This window comes from Anomalospiza imberbis, chromosome 23 (genome assembly GCF_031753505.1).
Source record: "Anomalospiza imberbis isolate Cuckoo-Finch-1a 21T00152 chromosome 23, ASM3175350v1, whole genome shotgun sequence".
In the NCBI taxonomy this organism is placed as follows: domain Eukaryota; kingdom Metazoa; phylum Chordata; class Aves; order Passeriformes; family Viduidae; genus Anomalospiza; species Anomalospiza imberbis.
The window spans coordinates 7,738,912-7,758,505 of record NC_089703.1 but is presented as its reverse complement, the minus strand read 5'-3'; the positions used below and the strand labels follow the sequence as shown (position 1 = coordinate 7,758,505).

The following is a 19,594-nucleotide window of genomic DNA, read 5'->3' as shown; positions in this document are numbered from 1 at the left end:
GAGGCCTAGTTCTGTGTCAATGGGCACTAATTCTGAAGGGGAAGCATTTCACATGGAGAATCACCACGGACAGAAACTGCTCAGGGTTTATTAATAATACTTCTGCTATGGTTCCATACTAACTTCATAACATAATGTAGTCTAACTGCATTTAACATCAGCTGGAACCCCCTAGTCATCATCCCACAGTCTCACTCCAGAACCGGCATTTGCATCTCTAGCATTTAAAGATCATTAAATGTCCATCTTCCCCCAGCTCCCCAAAGTCATCCTCTAAACTTTTTTAACAGTGCAGAATTAACACTTCAAGCTATTTTTATTCAGTCATGAGAAAGGCTTTAGAAGGAAAATCAAGCACCTAAAAATCCACATTTCTATTTCTTCTCCAAAAAAATATCCCAGGCTTGAAGCAAAACGTATGAGCTGTCAATACTGCAGGGCATTCAGAGACAGTGACTAAGACAGACTTGTGGACACAGAAATCCCTAATGCTGCAAAACACAGAGAACTCTAATGCTGCTGTTGGTAAGAGGACAGTCATCAGAAGAGTCTGGGTAGCCTCTGCTACTGTGACCTCTTTGACCTGTCTTTCAAAGCACCAGACCATTCAGGCATCCTCCAAGTGCCACCATTTATCTCCCCATAAACAGCCTGTTTTGATAACACACCCGCCATGTGCAGCGCACTGTTATCATATTGACAAGCATTCCTTTAGCTTGCACCACTAACAAGGATTTACAGACCAGAAAAATCAGGGAAGGGGTGAACTGAAATTCCTGCAATGCTGTTTATTTGCCCAAGACAAACCCATCATGCAACATACCAGTAGAAAACACTAGAAACACTTGGGAAAAAAAAAAAAAAAAACAAGAAAACCAAGCTGTATCCTTTAAGAACCAATGCTTTTTGGCAGGCATCAGAAAGGCAATATCCTTATTTTTTGTGGTATCTAAAATTATCATTTTCACAAGACAGATTGAGAGTCAAAAGTATATCAATAAATGAGATGGCTAAATTATTGATGAGGTTACCTTACTCTATGAACCCTTCAACAGTTTTGACTTTTGTATTATATTTCAAGTACCACTAATTTAGACAAACATGCAATAAATAAAAAGCATTTTAAATTCAGTCCTGCTTTCCCACCCATTTTTAATATGCCCCAGAATAACTGCATAAATCAGCTCACATCTTAAAAAAAAAAAAAAAAGAAAGAAAAAAAAAAGAAAAAAAAAAGACAACCAAAGGAAAGAAAAACCATAACAAAGGGGAAATGAAACTTAGATGTTTCTGTATTCAGTTTTTTGGTTTGTTTTTTTTTTATTTAAACATTTAAGTCTAGATCTGAGGTTTATACACTTTAGGGAGAAAAAAACCCCAAACAACAAAGCAATATTAGAAGAAATAATTTTTTTTTTCCTTACAGCCTCTACAAATTAACTCCAGAATGTCTTACCAAGGTTTTCTGATGCCAAGGATGCCTGGATGAGAAGCTGACAGCCATATGTCCACAGCAGCAGATGGGATTATTGTTACTGGCAGATGGGACCACTGCACTAGGCCTATTTTTATTAAACACCCAATACCTTCAGCAGCCACAAAAGAACCTGCCAGCACTACTGCAACACAGACACTACTGCTGGGCTAAAATCCCCATAGGTAATTTTCAGTGCTGACCTGAGGATCCCGGTGCACTCAGCCCTTCCAAGATAACCCGGGCTGTGCCGGTGCACCCTTCCCCTGGTGTCCCTTATGGCAGTCAGGACACACAAAAATCACAGATGAGCTATAGTCTGGGAACTTTGGTTTGCTCTGTCACTTGCACAGACAAGAGGCTAACCCTTATTTTCATTCATCTAGTGCACAATTGCAACAGACACATTCCAAGTAGAGTACTTCCTTATTTCCTTGTTTCATTTTTTATACACGTATTTAGATTTTTAAAGAATAAGCCTGCTGCTGGGCTCTTTGCTTGTGATTAGTATCTAAATGCTGTCTTGTAGCTACTAGTTTGAATCTCTGCTTCAATTTCATTTGGTTTTATTTATGCATTATTTACATGCATTTACAGGCCAGATTATCAAATCACTTCCACAAAAAAAAAAAAAAAAAAAAAAAAAAAAAGCAAAACAAATCAACCAACCAACCAAAAAACCAAACCAAAACAAAAAATCCCTCAAACAAACAAAAGCCAAACCAGAAAAAGCACAACACTCGGGGAGTCTTTAGGCACAGAACAGCTTCTTTTTTCAGCTCAATAACCCAAGGCAGCAGCTGCCAACGTTGTTTATATTTGTTACATCTGAAAAGCCCGTACAAGAATGAGCTCAAGAACTACTGACACACAAACAACTCTTAGATCTATAGCTCAGCTTGCATGTATTACACTGCAGAATCTTTTTCCCACTCACCACAAAAACAGTCATTAATTAAATGGACAGGAATAAGTAATTAATATATTGTGGGCAAGACCCATTGGTGTAAACCTTTCTGGATAAAAAAATGGAAATAGCAGGAATTAAAGACAAAACATATACAATCAAGATATGCTGAAAACCGTGATCTATACCTTAATTATTAATTTCAAAAAAGCCACTTGTGAGTTTGGCTATGATAAGCCACCTATTCAGTAATTTAAATAATATACTCTTCAGAACAGAAATCCAGATGAAAACACCCTTTCAGCCAACTGAATTCACTTGCTCAGCAGGTGCTTTGGAAAACAAAGTTTATGTTTCTTAGGATGATTTCTAAGTTATAATTATGTAAAAAGAGGGCCTTTTCTGAAATCAATCCCACTCAGTTACTGTTTTGATGGAGTTTTTTAATTACTAATTTGATGGTGACATTACCTCTTCTTTGGAAAGTGTTTTGCCTTCCCAAGTTAACTTAAATAGCAGAATTTTACAGCTTCTAACTTGCCCTGTATCTCAGATTCCTCCATTACCTTCTCTTCCCCTAGCCCCACTTGTCCTGTGTCCACTGAAGAACTTCTGGCAGTATCATTCAAATGGATCCCATCTGCAAATAGATATGACCCGAGCAGCAGTGGCCTTCTGCCAAATTCCAGCCCCTTAATGCAGTCAGCACACACACGTGACTTCAGCTCAACTGCAGAATCTCAGTTCTGAAACAGGTATTTCAGACATAAACACTGACAGTTCAAGTGCAATATGCATAATAGTAGAACAGGGAAGAAAAGACAAACGGTGTTCAAGTACTGATTTCAAAATGTCCATATTTTGCATCTTTCCAGAAGAAAAACAGAAGTCCCAATCACTCACAGTAAATGTCCTTAACACTACGGGTTAAAGATCTTAGTATGAATTCTCTTTTTCTGAGATCAAGACATACCCAAACTGTATTCAGGTACATTGTCATTTTTAAACAGTGAGAAATGATAAAAACAGGGACCCACTATGGATCTTGATCTCCTAGTAGGAAATGACATTAAAGCCAGATAGGATAACAAGTAAATTCTGTAGGAGTGCACAAGCAAATTATGTTGTTTTTCTTCTAAGGCGAAGAACTGCGTACTGAAATTGAGCATAAGCTTTCTAACCCAGAGGGACGTTTTGCTTTGCTGGCAAGCACCCTGTGCATGACAGGCAATCCCCAAAGCCATAAACAGCCAAATTCACACAAAAACTCTCGAACAAAAGCAGCATGTCAGGCAACAACCCTGCTGGCATTCTGACTTCAAGAACCTACTTCATTATGTATGTCAAAAAACACTCCTTTTTTTCACATACTCATATTTATAAATTAAGTACACCTGCCATACGCTTTATTATCTGTATCTTTATACAGTTTTCCTTAACACAATTCTGAGCACTTTGCCTCAGTTTCACTGTAATGCAGTAGTCTCTGCCAATACATTTACAAAACTCAGACTTGGACAAAGTTTAAACGCAGGACCCACAAGGATTTGCAGAACAGCATGGTCAATCAATACATACAGAATGAAAGTTCAAGTAACTGTCAAAATCCCTTCTTAGCTATCACACTTCACACTGTCTCATCAATCCGGTGTCACGACAGTCCATTAGGCTTTGATTCCAAGATAAGGGTACTTTAACCGCCTTGGAGGCTTAGAATAGTCACTACTCAGTGTATCACCATCCTCTCAGGTTTGCCTCCTGTCAACTTGATCAGTGCACAAGTGAAGAAATAACCTTCTCAGAGGCAAGATATCTAGACCTTGATCACTTCACTGGCACATCTGAAGGTGTGAAGCAGGAACTCCTTAGTCTAGAATTACTACTGAATTCCCTTTATTTTCAAATTGCTGCATCAGATATGAGTCTCAGATACACTAATGTCATTTTATGTGCTCAGCTTTTAGTCAGCACGTTTGGAGCTTAATAATGAGGAGCTCAATAACTGTGGGGCTGCAAAAAACTGAGCATCATGAAAATGAAAGAATCTTTGGCAGAACAGCACTTATGCCCCCCAAATCTAACATGTAGCCTAAAGGCATACCAGCTGAAGAATTTCAGCTGGAAGTTATGTGTGTCAGACAACTTGGTTAGGAAGATTCTTTGGAGAGAAGATTTCTGCTGTTTTTTTTTCCCACCAAACAATGCCTTATTCATATATTTTATTATACAATCCTCTTCTGTGCAAACTACTCCTCTGTCCAATGCTTTCTTGTATTTCTCCTCTAAGAGGGAAATACAGGGAAAACACATCCCACAGAATATAACAATGTTTAACTATTGCTACTGATGATTCCTTTCCACAGCCTGTAATGTCCCCAATGACTTAAACCCGACCATCTGTCACATCACCCAGCTTGATCAGAGCCATAGCATTCAAATAAAAGGCTGCAGATTAGAGCACTTCAGACCATAAAATACAGCGAAAGAAGTCATTTCTGCAAAGACATTTCCAATTAGATAATTCTGAAGTATTTTCCTCCTCCTGAAGGCTGATGCAGTTTTTTGGAAACTGAGGTGCAGCTCTAGCGTTCAGAAACAGAACCAGTGTCTGGCCCAGGCCACATCTCCAGCTCAGACAAACAATCTGCCAGACACTGACTGGTCACCCTTGCTGCTGTGCCACAGGCAAGGTGCTTCCACAGGCTCCTGCAATTCAAACACCTTAAGCATCCAAAATTACTGCTGTGATGACTGCAGCAAGAAAAGCTGTTACAGAGGTACCCCATGGTGCTGCTGGAGCCCAGAGCTTGGTGGAATTTCCATAACAAATGTCCTCTAATGAAGTCTACAGTTCTTGCATCCTGCACTGGGATCCAATGATGGGATACAAGCAGCTGCTCTACATGAGATGACTTCAAACCCCTCCCACCCCTACCTTCAATGGAAATCTTGAAATCCAATTACAAAAAAGCTTCTTTGGGTAGTGCTGCACATAAGGTCTGAAGACAAGAACCTCCTGCACTAAAAAACAAGCTCTCTTCTCTATGACACCTCTCTTCCAATGAAACCACAAACACTATATAATTTAAGTGACCACAACCAGGATTTAAATTCCATTCCAGAAGCACAAGCAGGCTGACATACAACCTTGGCTAAAAAAAAAGGGAGAGGCCTGTATGAAACCTCCTTTGTGTTAACAGGCATGAGTAAACACTCTAGTAATGAGACAGCGAAATATCTCGGTGCTCTTGGAGTGTTGCTTTCTGCAGCTGCAGACAAGACGGCTCTACTTGATTACCTAACAATGAAAAACTGCCCCAAGAAGAGCAGTTTATAGGCAGAGCTGTTGGCCTGCAGATGAGGAGCGACACTCCCTCAAATGCTGTCAATACTGCCTTGACGTCAAGTATGAAAAATAAACCAACCCAACAACCAAAAAAGGTGTGCCCACACACAGTTTCCCACAGAACAGTGTTCTCCAAATTACACTCACAACAATTATATAGGAAGCTTAATACTTCTAATTGGTTAGAAAATAAGATGATTTTACGTAGTCTGTTATTTTGCTGGCCTTTAGACATCTGCTCTGGAAAACATAAAACTTGATACCCTTTTCATCTCAGCTTTCTCACCCAAATTATGTTCTTAACCAAATGCACATACTGCAGAATAAGCACAGCAAGAATTAAAGCACCAGATCCAAGCAGGACTTATACCCCCACAATTATCATGTGGTGGTCTGCAATGTATCCCTCTGTCTACCCACATGATATTCCCAAACGCTGAAGTTCACAAAAAGGTTTTCACTTTGGCACTCCTATCCTTCTGTAGAATTTTCAGATCAGCAGAAGCAAACACCACGAACAACTCCATAAAAATCAAGATACTTATGATTTAGACTTTCTAGTCACATTCAGAGATAATCTAATCTAATGACAGCCTCAGAAAAGCAGAATAACGGAAAGATTAATTCTAGCTGGTACAATGTACACAGTTCTCAGTCTGACAAAAGAAAATATTTAAGTTGAAAGTTTGGGAACAGAGAAAGGCTCTCTTACAAGATTAAAACAAACTTACTGGTTGAATTGCCTTGCATCTGGATGATACATTTGGACTCCTTGCTGGTTTCTCGGGAGTTGAAAGGCCGGACCCGAACAGCCACCTTCACTGAAGCCCCCGACATCCTGGCTGCTGGTAGTACAGTCAAGGAACTGAGAGTGATCAGGAGCCTTTCAAGTTATCCTTCCTGCTGGTGTTTTCTAAGGAGAAAAATATCATTAGGTTATTTACAGCTATTGTATTCAAGATGCTGATAAAATTAGGAAGGTTCAAATTTTCAAATTTACTTCATAAATGCAATTTCTGCTTTGTAGATCACCCTCCCTTACCCCCAAAAGGTGTCACTTCAAAGCCAGAACTGGAAATGCACTTATCAGCACCTGTTCACTGTCTCCCTAGTCAAAAGTTTCTGTCACCTAAAGCAGTTCTTTTGAAGCATACAAATATTTGGTTTTCACACAATTTCATACATTTCTTTTCTGGAAGAAAACCAATACTTGGTTTTCTTCCAGAAAGTAAGGATGCCAATACCAAAATAAATATCTGGTTACAGCATGTGTTAGGCTTAACCTAACAAAGATAATTTTAGCAGTAAAGACACAGCTACTTAAATTTCATCATGAGGCAATGACCATATACTCCATACCCAGGCTCTCAAACTGCCAATCCTTGCTGCCACAATGCTTTAGCAATAATATTAAAACTAACTCAAGTGTCATGGGCCACAGCACACTACCTTTAAATACATATGACTCCAGAGAAAAGGGTGTACCCGTAAAGAACCCCTTGCAGTCCTGGGAAAGTCCTCTTCTCGAAGGAAATAACAACTCATCAGCTACTTGTATATCTACTGATTAAAGGACACACTGTAAGGAAGAGGAGGAATCAAGAAGTATTGCCTTCAGGGTAAATATTACTATCTGTGTGCAGGCAAATGTCCACCATTAAATTAATCTCCATTATCAAAATACTTGTTCAAATCCTACCACATCTAAATGACGGAGCACTTTCGTTGCAGGGAACTATCCCTGACACCCACTATCCAAACTTCAAGGCATGTCTGAGACATTGTTGGAATGTAGGGCTACAAAAGACTGGTTTGTTGGTATTGGTGTCAAGCAGCTTTTTCCATCAGAAGAAAGGTTTTCATTCGGTCCACTACTGAGAAGTCCAACTTCCTGCCACAGGACACGGCCAGTGCTGAAGTCTAACAGCCTCAAAAAGCAACAGGATTCAAAGAGTAAGTTGTACTAAAAAGCCCCTACCCTTGGCTAGGAAAGCTTCCATGGCACAGACACACAGAATCTAGATGACTATAGTGAGAAAACATTATTTAGGCTTGATTTATCCTTATATCCTAAATATCTGCTACAGCCATTGCTGAAGAGAGGGCTCAGAGCTGGACTAATCCTTGGTCTGACTCAACACAGGTATTTCTATCTGGAACCCAACTTACCCTGGGCAGAACTCAACTCTGCTCAACCATGCACCCAGGAATCCTGACATCTTCTCTGGTTATCAATACACCACGTATCTGGGGAAATGCTCATTTCAGGGTTGTGATCACAGAAGTACAAAAATTACTAGCAGGTCTAAAGCAGAAGGATTTCAGATCTAAAGTAAGTTCCACACTTGGTAAAAGTACTTATATATGCTTAATTTAAATTATGACACATTTTCCCACAGTACAAGAAGTCTTTAATAAAACTGCAATACTTCATTAATGCCATCACATGGTGAAGGCCGAAATTAAATTACTTCCCCAAGTAGAAGCAATTTAAAGTATTTATTCTTTTTGCAGGTACCTGAGGTATCTCATCAGACTAGAAGAATGTCTTTAGGAGCAAGCCAACTCAATCTCAATGTCATTGGTACAGCAAACTGGTTGAGCAATGATTAATGACACAGCCACACCATCAGCTCGGGGTTAGCATGGAATTTTAAAAAGCTTCACTAAAATCCTGAACACAGAACAGAGCAGAAAAGTACTGGAATGAATTCACATGATGTTCTGGGTCGTTCTGGAGACTGCTTCTCTCCCTCTTGCTCAGAGGCGCCTACTTTTGTGTGGAACAAAGCATCAAACACACAGGTTCATTATGAACTTCCACCCCCAGAATCCACCCAGTGGGTTTGGGCTCTCCCTCCCTAACAGGCCCCTTGCACAAGTCCCTGAGCCCTCACACCACAGCCAAGTGACAAGATAATCCTGACACAACCCACAGCTATTATTCAACCGACCCTGAATGCTGCTGTTAGAAACAGCAATGTCACTGTACACAGCCACACAGCGCCCTGTTTATGAAACACTATTTAATCACCTGTCAGGTGCAAAACGTCCATTTCTGTCAAGTTCACAGTGACACAATTCACTTTGTCCAATGTGTTCTTACAATACTGTTTGTGAAATGTAGGGGGTTTGTCTTCCCTTCTTACTGTGGAGTCCCACAAAGATTTTTTTTTCTGATGTTTTCATAAAAACAGCTCTCAGAACACTGCATTAATTTCTGCAGATATATCCGGGAAGCTGACAAATAGAGAGTGGGATGAAAGAATCATCTACTTTTATATATAAATATATATATATATATATATATATATATATATGTTCTCAAGTACCTCTAAACATCATATTCACAATAAGAAAGCATGAAAGACACATTTCCAGAGACTCCATATGCACTAGCTAAATGACAGACTTGTTTGAAACACAACTGACAAGAGATTCTCACAGAACAGATCACAAAATCACCTGCAACATGAAAATTTACCTGCTGGACTTGTGCAGTTACCAATTTTTCCCAACCCTAACTTTTGTGCTGACGGAAAATCAAATGTGGTATAATTTAAAATCTCTTTTGTTCCCAACTCTGCTATTTTTCATAGCTGAAGTAAGCAAAACACCTACTCATATTTGCCCATGGATTTCAGATGTTTTGAATATCAATTCACTATGCAAGATTTAATTTTCATTATTAAGAAAATTGACCAAAACCAACATAATTTGCCAAGATTTCCATACATTTAAGCTGTTGGGGCTGTGAAGGTTTTTTCCACTTACCAGCCCTCATCACACAGAATGGTCAAATAAGGCAAAATGAGCCCCAAGTTACACAGCATTACAGATAATAAACTGCAACTGGTTTTTCAGGGTTCCCATTTACCAGCAGTGTACCACTTCCTACTACAAAATGCTGACTAGAGAGTGGAAACGTAACTTGAAAAGAGAAAACCAAAATATGCAATACAGTTGGTGGTACAGATTTAAAAGAACAATATTCTTAAAAGACAACTTTTTTCAAAATGTTCATTATAGGCTTAGAAGGCTGCCCTCCATGCTAGAATGAATCATCTCCCTAATGTCTTGGAAGGAATCTACTAGCTGTGTCTTTTTTAATGTTCAGTCTGCATGAATCCAGTCATGAAGCAAGAAGGGAACTGTGTGTGTGCCTTTGAGGTGATCTACCACTGGCTCCAAAACAGGCGGTGGATGACATTTGAGTCGTTTGGTGAGGTTCATCAGCAAAAAGCAAATCCTACATCCTAGTTTTACACCTATTTGAAACTGAAGATACCCACCCTCTAAGTCATACAGTGAGGTTTTGATATTAAAAGGTGTCATTAAATCATCTAAATATCTTGTCTGTTTACTGGTATTCAAGCTGACAAACCCAATTGTGTTGATGAATCATCCCTCACAGGCTCAACTAGATCTGGGCTTTCACAAAAATATCTGAATAAACATTAAGACTTGAATACTTGGATGTATCTGAAAGTTCTGGCAAACCAGTTTTTATGCAATGTCAAAATACAAACACATTGCTATTTATTTAAGTAAAGTTACAAGCAGAGCAGGGATTTCGATTCAAATTATTATTTATACATGCAGAGAAGTCTGCAACAAGCTCAAAGTGGTTACAAAACAATGTTCAAGATCTGCATCTCTGCATTCAACAAAAAAAAAAAAAACCCACCCAAACCCACCATATATCACAAATAAAGAATCACTTTTATTTAAGGGAACTAGTCATATACCAGATAACTGTGTCATATCTGCTATCACAGAATGTGCTAACTTTGAAACAAAAAAATGGCTTGCAACTTAATCAGTGCGAGAGCTCTAAAGAAATAAAACAAGGACAGAGATTAGCACACGGAAAGTTGGCAAAACAGCTGTTTGGGGCAGCAGGCGTATCTGAGCAAGGGGCCCCAGCAGAGCCAATTTTAGGTGCTGCAGGAAGCTCGGGCAGCGCTGACAGCGGGATGATCCCTCAGCTGAACTCACACACACGCTCTGCTATATCTGGACCAGGTGGAGATGCCAGATCGAACAGCGCTGCAGAACTTGGCGAGGCACTGAAACCCGATCACATGCACACATGGCTATTTACCAACACTGGATTGTGCAACAGCAAAAAGAACGGAGCTAAGAAGGAGGTGGAAGCGAAGAGGAGTATCGTCTAGAATTCAGAATTGGGTATGAACGCATCGACATTCCAGAAAGCAGACATAAATCCACCATCTGCTTCTGGCGAGTCCTCCAGCGCAGGCGATGCCCCCATTGCGGGGACGGCCCCGAGCGGCAGGCCCGCTCCGCCGGCCCCCGCCCGGGCACCGGGACTGCCGGCTCACCCCGCCAACATGGCTGCCCGCGCCGCGCCGCGCCGCGCCGCGCCGCGCCGGGCCGGGCCCGCCGAGAGCCGCCCCGCCGCTCCCGCCGCTCCCGCCGCTCCGCCCCACCCGAGCCGCAAACGGGAGAAGGGCGGCGGAACGCGCCACGGCAAGCGGCATCCAGCCGATGGAAGAGCCGGGCAGCGGCCGCCCGGGGAAAAAGGGAGGAGGGAGAGGAGGGGAAGGAAGAAAGGGAAGGGAAGGGAAGGGAGGGAGGGAAGCGTCCCGGGGGACGCGGAGATGGCACGGGCACATAGCAAGGCCGAGCGGGCCCCACGCCCTTGCGCCGCTGCCCTGACAGCTCCAGGGTATCCAGTGCTAAGCATCCATCCATCCATCCGTCCATCCATCCATCCATCCATCCATCCGTCCATCCATCCATCCGTCCGTCCGTCCCCCCCGCTCCCGGCCTCAGCCCTCCGCGGGGCCCCACAGATGCGCACGGCAGCATCGCCGCCTCCCGCTCCGCATTACGGCATCAGCCCCCACCCCCGCCCCGCTCCGGCCCCCGCCGCCGCAGGGCCCCTCAGCGCGGCCCCTCACCTGGCGCGGGGTGTCCGCGGGGCGCGGGCGGTGCGGCGTCAGCAGCCGGCGGGGCAGCGCAGCGACAAAAACCCGGCCATCCCCATCGCCGCCTCCACCGAGGCCTGGAGACCCCCGCCCGCTGCCGGGGATGGAGCGGGACGGGCGAGGGAGGGGAGCGAGGCCGCGCCGGGAGGAACGCGCGCCGCGCCCGCCGCAGCGCCGCGCCCGCCTCAGCGCCGCGCCCGCACTGCCGGCGCGCGGGGGGAGCGCCCGCCCCGCGGCGGGAGCGCCGCCGCTCCGCCAATCGCCGCGCGCCGCCACGCCCCCTCGGCGCGGCCCGCCAATGGCGCTCCGCCGAGCCCGCGTGCGCCCGCCCCGCCCTGTCAATCACAGCCGGCCGCGCCGCCGGCGCCGCCTGGCGGTGCTCGGCCGCAGCGGCACCGCCCTCCGAACCGAGCCCTCCGCCAGCCCCAGCCAATCAGAACCCGCGATGCAAATCACGTCTGCGCCCTCGGAGCCTATCGGGAGCGGGGCCGCAGCACCGCCCGCCGCGCTGTGTCCGTGCGCGCCGCGAGCCGCGAGGGGAGCGGGGCCGGAGGGGCGGGGAAACGGGAGAGACTCGGCCGGGACAGCGCCGGCGTGCGGGGAAACGGGAGAGACTCGGCCGGGACAGCGCCGGCGTGCGGGGAAACGGGAGAGACTCGGCCGGGACAGCGCCGGCGTGCTCCGGGACCGGACAGTGCCGGTGTGCTCCGGGATCGGACAGCGCCGGTGTGCACCGGGACCGGACAGTGCCGGTGTGCACCGGGACCGGACAGTGCCCGTGTGCTCCGGGACCGGACAGTGCCGCTGTGCACCGGGACCGGACAGTGCCGGTGTGCACCGGGACCGGACAGTGCCGGTGCTCTCCGGGACCGGACAGTGCCGCTGTGCTCCGGGACCGGACAGTGCCGGTGTTCTCCCGGACCGGACAGTGCCGGTGCTCTCCGGGACCGGACAGTGCCGCTGTGCTCCGGGACCGGACAGTGCCGGTGTGCACCGGGACCGGACAGTGCCGGTGCTCTCCGGGACCGGACAGTGCCGCTGTGCTCCGGGACCGGACAGTGCCGGTGCTCTCCGGGACCGGACAGTGCCCGTGTGCTCCGGGACCGGACAGTGCCGGTGTGCTCCGGGACCGGACAGTGCCGGTGTGCTCCGGGACCGGACAGCGCCGGTGTGCTCCGGGACCGGACAGTGCCGGTGTGCTCCGGGACCGGACAGTGCCGGTGTTCTCCCGGACCGGACAGTGCCGGTGTGCTCCGGGACCGGACAGCGCCGGTGTGCTCCGGGACCGGACAGTGCCGGTGTTCTCCGGGACCGGACAGTGCCGGTGTGCACCGGGACCAGACAGTGCCGGTGTGCTCCGGGACCGGACAGTGCCGGTGTTCTCCGGGACCGGACAGTGCCGGTGTGCACCGGGACCGGACAGTGCCCGTGTGCTCCGGGACCGGACAGTGCCGGTGTGCACCGGGACCGGACAGTGCCGCTGTGCTCCGGGACCGGACAGTGCCGGTGTGCACCGGGACCGGACAGTGCCGGTGTGCTCCGGGACCGGACAGTGCCGGTGTGCTCCGGGACCGGACAGTGCCGGTGTTCTCCCGGACCGGACAGTGCCGCTGTGCTCCGGGACCGGACAGTGCCGGTGTGCACCGGGACCGGACAGTGCCCGTGGGCTCCGGGACCGGACAGTGCCGGTGTTCTCCCGGACCGGACAGTGCCCGTGTGCTCCGGGACCGGACAGTGCCGGTGTGCACCGGGACCGGACAGCGCCGGTGTGCTCCGGGACCGGACAGTGCCGGTGTGCACCGGGACCGGACAGCGCCGGTGTTCTCCGGGACCGGACAGTGCCCGTGTGCTCCGGGACCGGACAGTGCCGGTGTTCTTCGGGGCCCGGACAGTGCCGGTGTGCTCCGGGACCGGACAGTGCCGGTGTTCTCCGGGACCGGACAGTGCCGGTGTGCTCCGGGACCGGACAGTGCCGGTGTGCTCCGGGACCGGACAGCGCCGGTGTGCTCCGGGACCGGACAGTGCCGGTGTTCTCCGGGACCGGACAGCGCCGGTGTGCTCCGGGACCGGACAGTGCCGGTGTTCTCCGGGACCGGACAGTGCCGGTGTTCTCCGGGACCGGGGCAGGCGCGCTCTCGCCGCGGGACTCGGAGTGTGAGGTAGCGAATTCCCCGGCTCCCGAGTCCCCGTGGTTCGGGGCATTTGGATCCTAAACTAGGCCTAAGGGCCATAGCTCAGAGGGGAGGGATTAGCAGCCCTTCCTCCCTCCCTTCAACACCTTTCTCGAGCAGCCCGAGTCATTTTTCTAGACCTCATAATGTATTTTTAGGCACGTGATTAAATTTAGTCAATGATGCTGTATTAACTCTCATGCTTTCAATAATTTCATGTATATTCTCATAGGAAAATTTATTTTTGTGGCAATTATTCAGCTTTAAGTTCCTCCTTGTCGTTAGTAATTTGGTAATTCCTGCTGTCAGAAACTGGTTCATGTTTAAGCTTATAAGCACCTTAAAGAAAATCACTTTACATGAAATGCCTTAATTACATATGTTTCATACAAATATGAATTTACAAATTGGATTTAAGATGCTGAGAACATTCAGGACCTGAGATTTCTCGTTTCAGAACAAGGTTTATTTCTGTTCACAGCCTCCTGGCTGTTAGCTATGTTAACCTCAGCTATGTCCCTTCTGTTCCCCTTAAGGATCAGATCTTTGGCAGAATGAATTGGTTTTTTTTTTAGTTTGGTGAAAAGTGACTGTTTCCCCTTGCCAGACTCATCTGCAGTTGCGGCAACAGATGCAGAAGCCCAACACTACATGGCTGAACAGGAGGCTTAGGGAAATACTGCCACAGAAACAACAAATCGAAAATAGGTGGCTTTCCTGAGTCCTAGAAAATACCATTATTGGAACTTGGAATACTTCCTATTGATGAGACAGGTGATTTAATGGTGGTTTTAGGGTGGTGTAACTGTGCTAACTCCTACCTAGATCTATGGAGAATTAGGTCAGCTATTCTCTGAAAAGAAAAGGGCAAGAGCACCGCAAAAAACCCTGAAACCAGTTTGAAAATCTCCTGCAAACTGCCCAGAGAGTGGGTGTGTGCTGTGACCCGCAGGGCAACAGGCCCTTGATGAATTTCCCTTCAGCAGGGTTTGTGTGGCTCTCCTGGGACCAGCAGGTCCTGCAGCAGCCCGATGCCAAGTTTGGGGAGCGCGCACACGGAGCGGCTCCCGCACCTCAGGGCTGCCCTGCAGCACTCGGACGATGCCAAGTCACACGGGGGAAGACGGGGAAAAGCAGCAGCTCGTGGCATTTACTGGTCCAGAGGCTCCAGTGAGTGAGCTACGCTCCCTAAGCCGGGGAGGGGAGGCCTGGTTGAATGCGGGCACGGGGCAGGTGTGAGCCCGGGGAGAACTGCGGGGCTCCACGTGCCCGGCACCCCGCTCTGAACAGCCCTAGCTGTCCTCCTGCGGGGCTCCACCTGCCCGGCACCCCGCTCTGAACAGCCCTAGCTGTCCTCCTGCGGGGCTCCACCTGCCCGGCACCCCGCTCTGAACAGCCCTAGCTGTCCTCCTGCGGGGCTCCACGTGCCCGGCACCCCGCTCTTAGCAGCCCTAGCTGTCCTCCTGCGGGGCTCCACCTGCCCGGCACCCCGCTCTCAACAGCCCTAGCTGTCCTCCTGCGGGGCTCCACCTGCCCGGCACCCCGCTCTCAGCAGCCCTAGCTGTCCTCCTGCGGGGCTCCACCTGCCCGGCACCCCGCTCTCAACAGCCCTAGCTGTCCTCCTGCGGGGCTCCACCTGCCCGGCACCCCGCTCTCAACAGCCCTAGCTGTCCTCCTGCGGGGCTCCACCTGCCCGGCACCCCGCTCTGAACAGCCCTAGCTGTCCTCCTGCGGGGCTCCACCTGCCCGGCACCCCGCTCTGAACAGCCCTAGCTGTCCTCCTGCGGGGCTCCACCTGCCCGGCACCCCGCTCTCAACAGCCCTAGCTGTCCTCCTGCCAGCCGGGGAGAGCTGACAGACACCTCGGCGGGCCACTACTAAGCGTAAACTGTGATACAGTACAACCAGTTGTCCTGAATTGTATTTCTGCTGCATCAGTGCTTGCCCCAGGGGCTTCTCCAGTCTCCAGTGCAGAGCTGGAGGACAAGGAGAGAGCAGTGATCCACGGTGAAGTCCCAGGAAAGCTCACTTTGTAACGGCAGTATGAGCTAGCCACTGCTGGGGTAAAGCATTCCCAGCTCAGAGACATCTACATTCTGCACACACATGGACGTGTCAAACGTAAATCCCTCCACCGGTAGCTTCTGTGATCTCTCATATAAACTCCGTATTGCAGTGAGGTTACAGTTGGATGGAAAAAGGTAAATGACATATTAGTGAGGGGAAGGGAAATCACCACAAACTGCAGGTAGCAATTAACTAAGAATTGTCACACAACCGATATGCTCTAGTGGGAAACTGATTTTTAATCCAGCTTCAGCTTTGCTTTTCAGTCGCTCGAATGTGACTGCAGTCTTTCAGTCACTACCCACTGAAAGAGAGGGTTTGATTCACCTCTCTGGCCAGACACAATAGAATGGCACTTCAGCAGCTTGTATTAAAATACATTTCATTATTCTGCTCACAAATGCAGAATTTGGGAGAACACGTGTCTGAGCACACACCTTTGAAATACTTGATGCTATTTGCCCAGATAAAATCGTTTTGGCCACTCATATCAAGCCTTTGTGTCCGATAAGATGTTGCACAAGCCTTTGTGCAATATCTGCACTGACATGTTTTCAAATGATAGATGTATGCCATAATTAGACAAAACATTTCAGTAATGCACTTTGCTATTTATATTCCTCAGGTCAGAGTCTGACACAATGGCAGAACAAATATAAATTCAGATTCTGAAGGGCATTGTGTTGAGTAAAACATCCCACACCAAATCTAAATATTTCTATTTCCTCCTGGCAAAACCCAAAACTATAAAATTTTCACTTTATCAACAGAAGCAACATATGATACTGACTTGCAGAAAAAAAAAAAAAAAAACCATGTGAAGCCATAGTTTAATCATCCTCTAGTAAAAACACATACTCACTACTGAACAGCTGTCCTGCATCAAAAAAAAGTACAAACTCCGGGATGTTCCTAGAGATTTCATACAAAAATCCTCAATAATGAGGGGAGAGTTGAGTATGTAAGAATTTTTCTTTCTATAGAAAGAAATGACCTCTTCACTAAAGAAGAAAACACAGCTCAGCACGAGCTGTAACACATCAGAATCTCCGCTGGGTTTGGCTGCTTCACTGGGAGCCTGCAGGTAAAAGCAGAGCAGGCTCTGATCTGTAACTTATTGGAGAGGAAAGAAGAGGGGGATTTGAATTTGTGGAAGCAGTGAAGGTTGTAACTACCAGACCAACAAACAAGCTTCTCTTGCAGCAGTGGACGCAGACAGAGGCTTTGGAATCTTCTCCCGTCCTTGCAGAGAAAAACACATTCATGCTGTAAGAGGAAGCACCACTAAAAAACCCACAAACAAACTAAAAAGACAGCCCACAACTGTACCTTCACGTTTATAATTCAGAGTTACTTGCACTCCTAAAAGGTCAGTGCTGGATTCCATACAAACTCACCAAAATTCCCCCTGGAACTGTCACCAGCTGTCACGGAGCTATGAATAGGTGCTCAGTGGCACCTGCTTGGGAACATTCTTGAGTTTAAAGGATTACTGGTATCTGTGTGCACAGAAATTTTCCTCTTAATTTACTAAGTTCTCTCCAGATCCTAAATCACTATCAGCAAACCTGAACAACGACACCCAATCATTTGTAATTTTTATACTTTCACTGACACTCTTACAAGAAAGACCAAGGAAACATCCTGTGCGAGTGTGTATCATTTATTGTAGTTCAAGAGAGTCAGGAATTGAACAGAAGACATGGCGAAAAACAAATAAAAGAAAAACAACCTTTTTTTTTCCAACTTAATTTTAAAACACTGTGGTTTCAAATCCTTTTTAAAAAGGAAATTCAAGTATCATATGCAGGGGGCAGTAATATAAAAATGTTTGTGAATTTTTTTTTTTTTTAAAAATGTAATTCTACATTTCCTGCACCCTTTCTGCTTTGGTAAGGCCAAGCCATGGATACAAATTGGTACGCAACATAAAAAATGACCCCTGCCTCAAACTGCAGCCTCCAAGGATAAAAGTATCTGCTCTCAGTGGACAAGCTCCAATGGCTCAGAACTGTCAGTCAGCATTGATCTGCAGCATTGAAAGAATGTATTTTATTGTTTTTAAAGTCACTGAAATCCTGGTATTCCCAAGCATCTCATTCATGGCAGCTGTTTTAACACATTTCTATCTCAAGGCTTTTCACAAGTACCAGAGCATCTTGATCAACATAAAGGAAAGGGACATCTCAAGGAAAGGAAATTAAAATCCACGTGCGAAGTCTTCGCTTTTTTGAAATTATCCTTGTGTCTAACACCAATTAAAAACCAAATAGGCAAATATGTGTAATATAAAAATACGATCCCAAGATGAACACTTTGTTGCAGGCACAGTTATCGCACAAAATATGTTCTTTTAAGGGCAGGGGAATGATTTTGATTTTCACAGGGTTTGTATTTTTTTGCATTACAGAAGGAAAAGACAGCAGTGCAGGTTTGATGGGTGGAACAGAAAGAAAGGAAGGGAAAGAGAAAAAAGTTACTTTAGCAGCAAAATGTCCAAGGTTCTAACCACAATCAAATTAACGGATATCTGGCGGTAAAAAACAAGGTTGAAGGGATGCTGCCCTGATCCATTCGTCTTTGCTAAAATAATTCAGCTGTAAAAACTCCAAAATGTGACATATTGAAGGACAGTTTTGTAACATAAGTAACTTCCTAGCTTGTCCTCCATGTTATTGACCATCGTTATCACTTAAATATATGTACAAGAATTAAGCTGCTTTTCTCCTCGGCCACATGCTCCTGTGGTCACTACTGCAAGTCAGTGCCGTGGGCGTGCCAACCCATCAACAGCTCCGAGTGTGTCTGCTCCACTCCTGCCAGAACAGCCCACGCCCTGCTCTGCCCATTGGTGGTGGCGTGCACTGCAAGGGAATTTTAATGGTCATTCTGCTTGTCTCTCATCCAGGCTTGGATTTGCTCTTTAAGTTCTGGCACTAGGAAGGTTAAAAAAAAAAATAGAAAAAAGAATTGTTAAATTACTTGGTAACAGTACTAATAGCCATTTCCCATTTATATACCATAATGTTTTTCAGCCCAGGAGTTAAGAAAGCAAGGGTGTGAGGGTTTTTCCCCCCAGAAAAAGGGAAAGCAGAGGGAATGAATTTTCTGTGCAAGCTGAAATGAAAGAAGTGGCCTCAGCAGTGTGCTATGATAGCACAGACCTGCCCACGAGCTGCTGCCCGCAGCCCACATGCCAGGGCCAGCTGTCCCACGGTACCTGGTTCCAGCATGTTTTCCGTCAGCGTCTGCCGGTTGAAAGGATCAGTGGAGGAGTTCAGCAGGTGCCTCAGGATGATCGACCTGTCCATGATGGTTCCGGAGGGCAGCCTCACGGGGTCGGTCATCAGAGTGTCCATCAGCGGGTCTGAGGGCACAAGGCTCTCCTCAATAAAGGGAGCAAACGGCTACAAATGTTATCTGCCCATCTGCCCCAGTGCAAAACCAGTGCTCAGGCTCCCCTGGCCCCGTAACGCTGCTGAAGTTACAGAAATGGTTCAATGGACATAAATCCTTATGGCACCTTCCCCTTTCTGACCTGGGACTAAGCTTTCCCTATTCCCTAAGCTTTCCCTATTGTCACCCTATTTTCAGCTGAGGGGGGTTACTGCTTTCAAGTACATGTTAGCAAAGCATGGCTAGCACAATCATGGATACTACAATCCCAGGGAAAAC

The 19,594-nt window shown here is 46.8% G+C and overlaps 2 protein-coding genes and 1 long non-coding RNA gene across 14 annotated transcripts in view; 1 reads left to right on the top strand and 2 right to left on the bottom strand.

Annotated features, from left to right (window-relative positions):
• The window catches only part of KIF1B (kinesin family member 1B), a 73,785-nt gene extending 61,983 nt beyond the window's left edge, over window positions 1-11,802 (bottom strand). For all 10 annotated transcript variants that reach the window (XM_068171701.1, XM_068171707.1, XM_068171704.1 and 7 more), the window contains exons 1-2: window positions 11,655-11,802; window positions 6,459-6,640 (exon numbers count right to left, since the gene is read on the bottom strand). In XM_068171701.1, the coding sequence (XP_068027802.1) occupies window positions 6,459-6,564 (106 nt within the window). In that variant the 5' untranslated portion in view covers window positions 6,565-6,640; window positions 11,655-11,802. The remainder of the gene's footprint in view (window positions 1-6,458; window positions 6,641-11,654) is intronic.
• LOC137461892 (uncharacterized) lies at window positions 6,636-10,052 on the top strand. The gene is made up of 3 exons (XR_010993525.1): window positions 6,636-8,059; window positions 8,242-8,366; window positions 9,757-10,052. It is a non-coding gene; the product is annotated as an uncharacterized lncRNA (long non-coding RNA).
• Window positions 11,803-17,566: 5,764 nt separating the features above from the next.
• Window positions 17,567-19,594, bottom strand: part of UBE4B (ubiquitination factor E4B) — a 34,665-nt gene continuing 32,637 nt past the window's right edge. For all 3 annotated transcript variants that reach the window (XM_068171532.1, XM_068171533.1, XM_068171535.1), the window contains 2 exons: window positions 19,140-19,286; window positions 17,567-18,855 (listed from right to left, as the gene is read on the bottom strand). In XM_068171532.1, coding sequence (XP_068027633.1) covers window positions 18,797-18,855; window positions 19,140-19,286 — 206 coding nt within the window. In that variant the 3' untranslated portion in view covers window positions 17,567-18,796. The remainder of the gene's footprint in view (window positions 18,856-19,139; window positions 19,287-19,594) is intronic.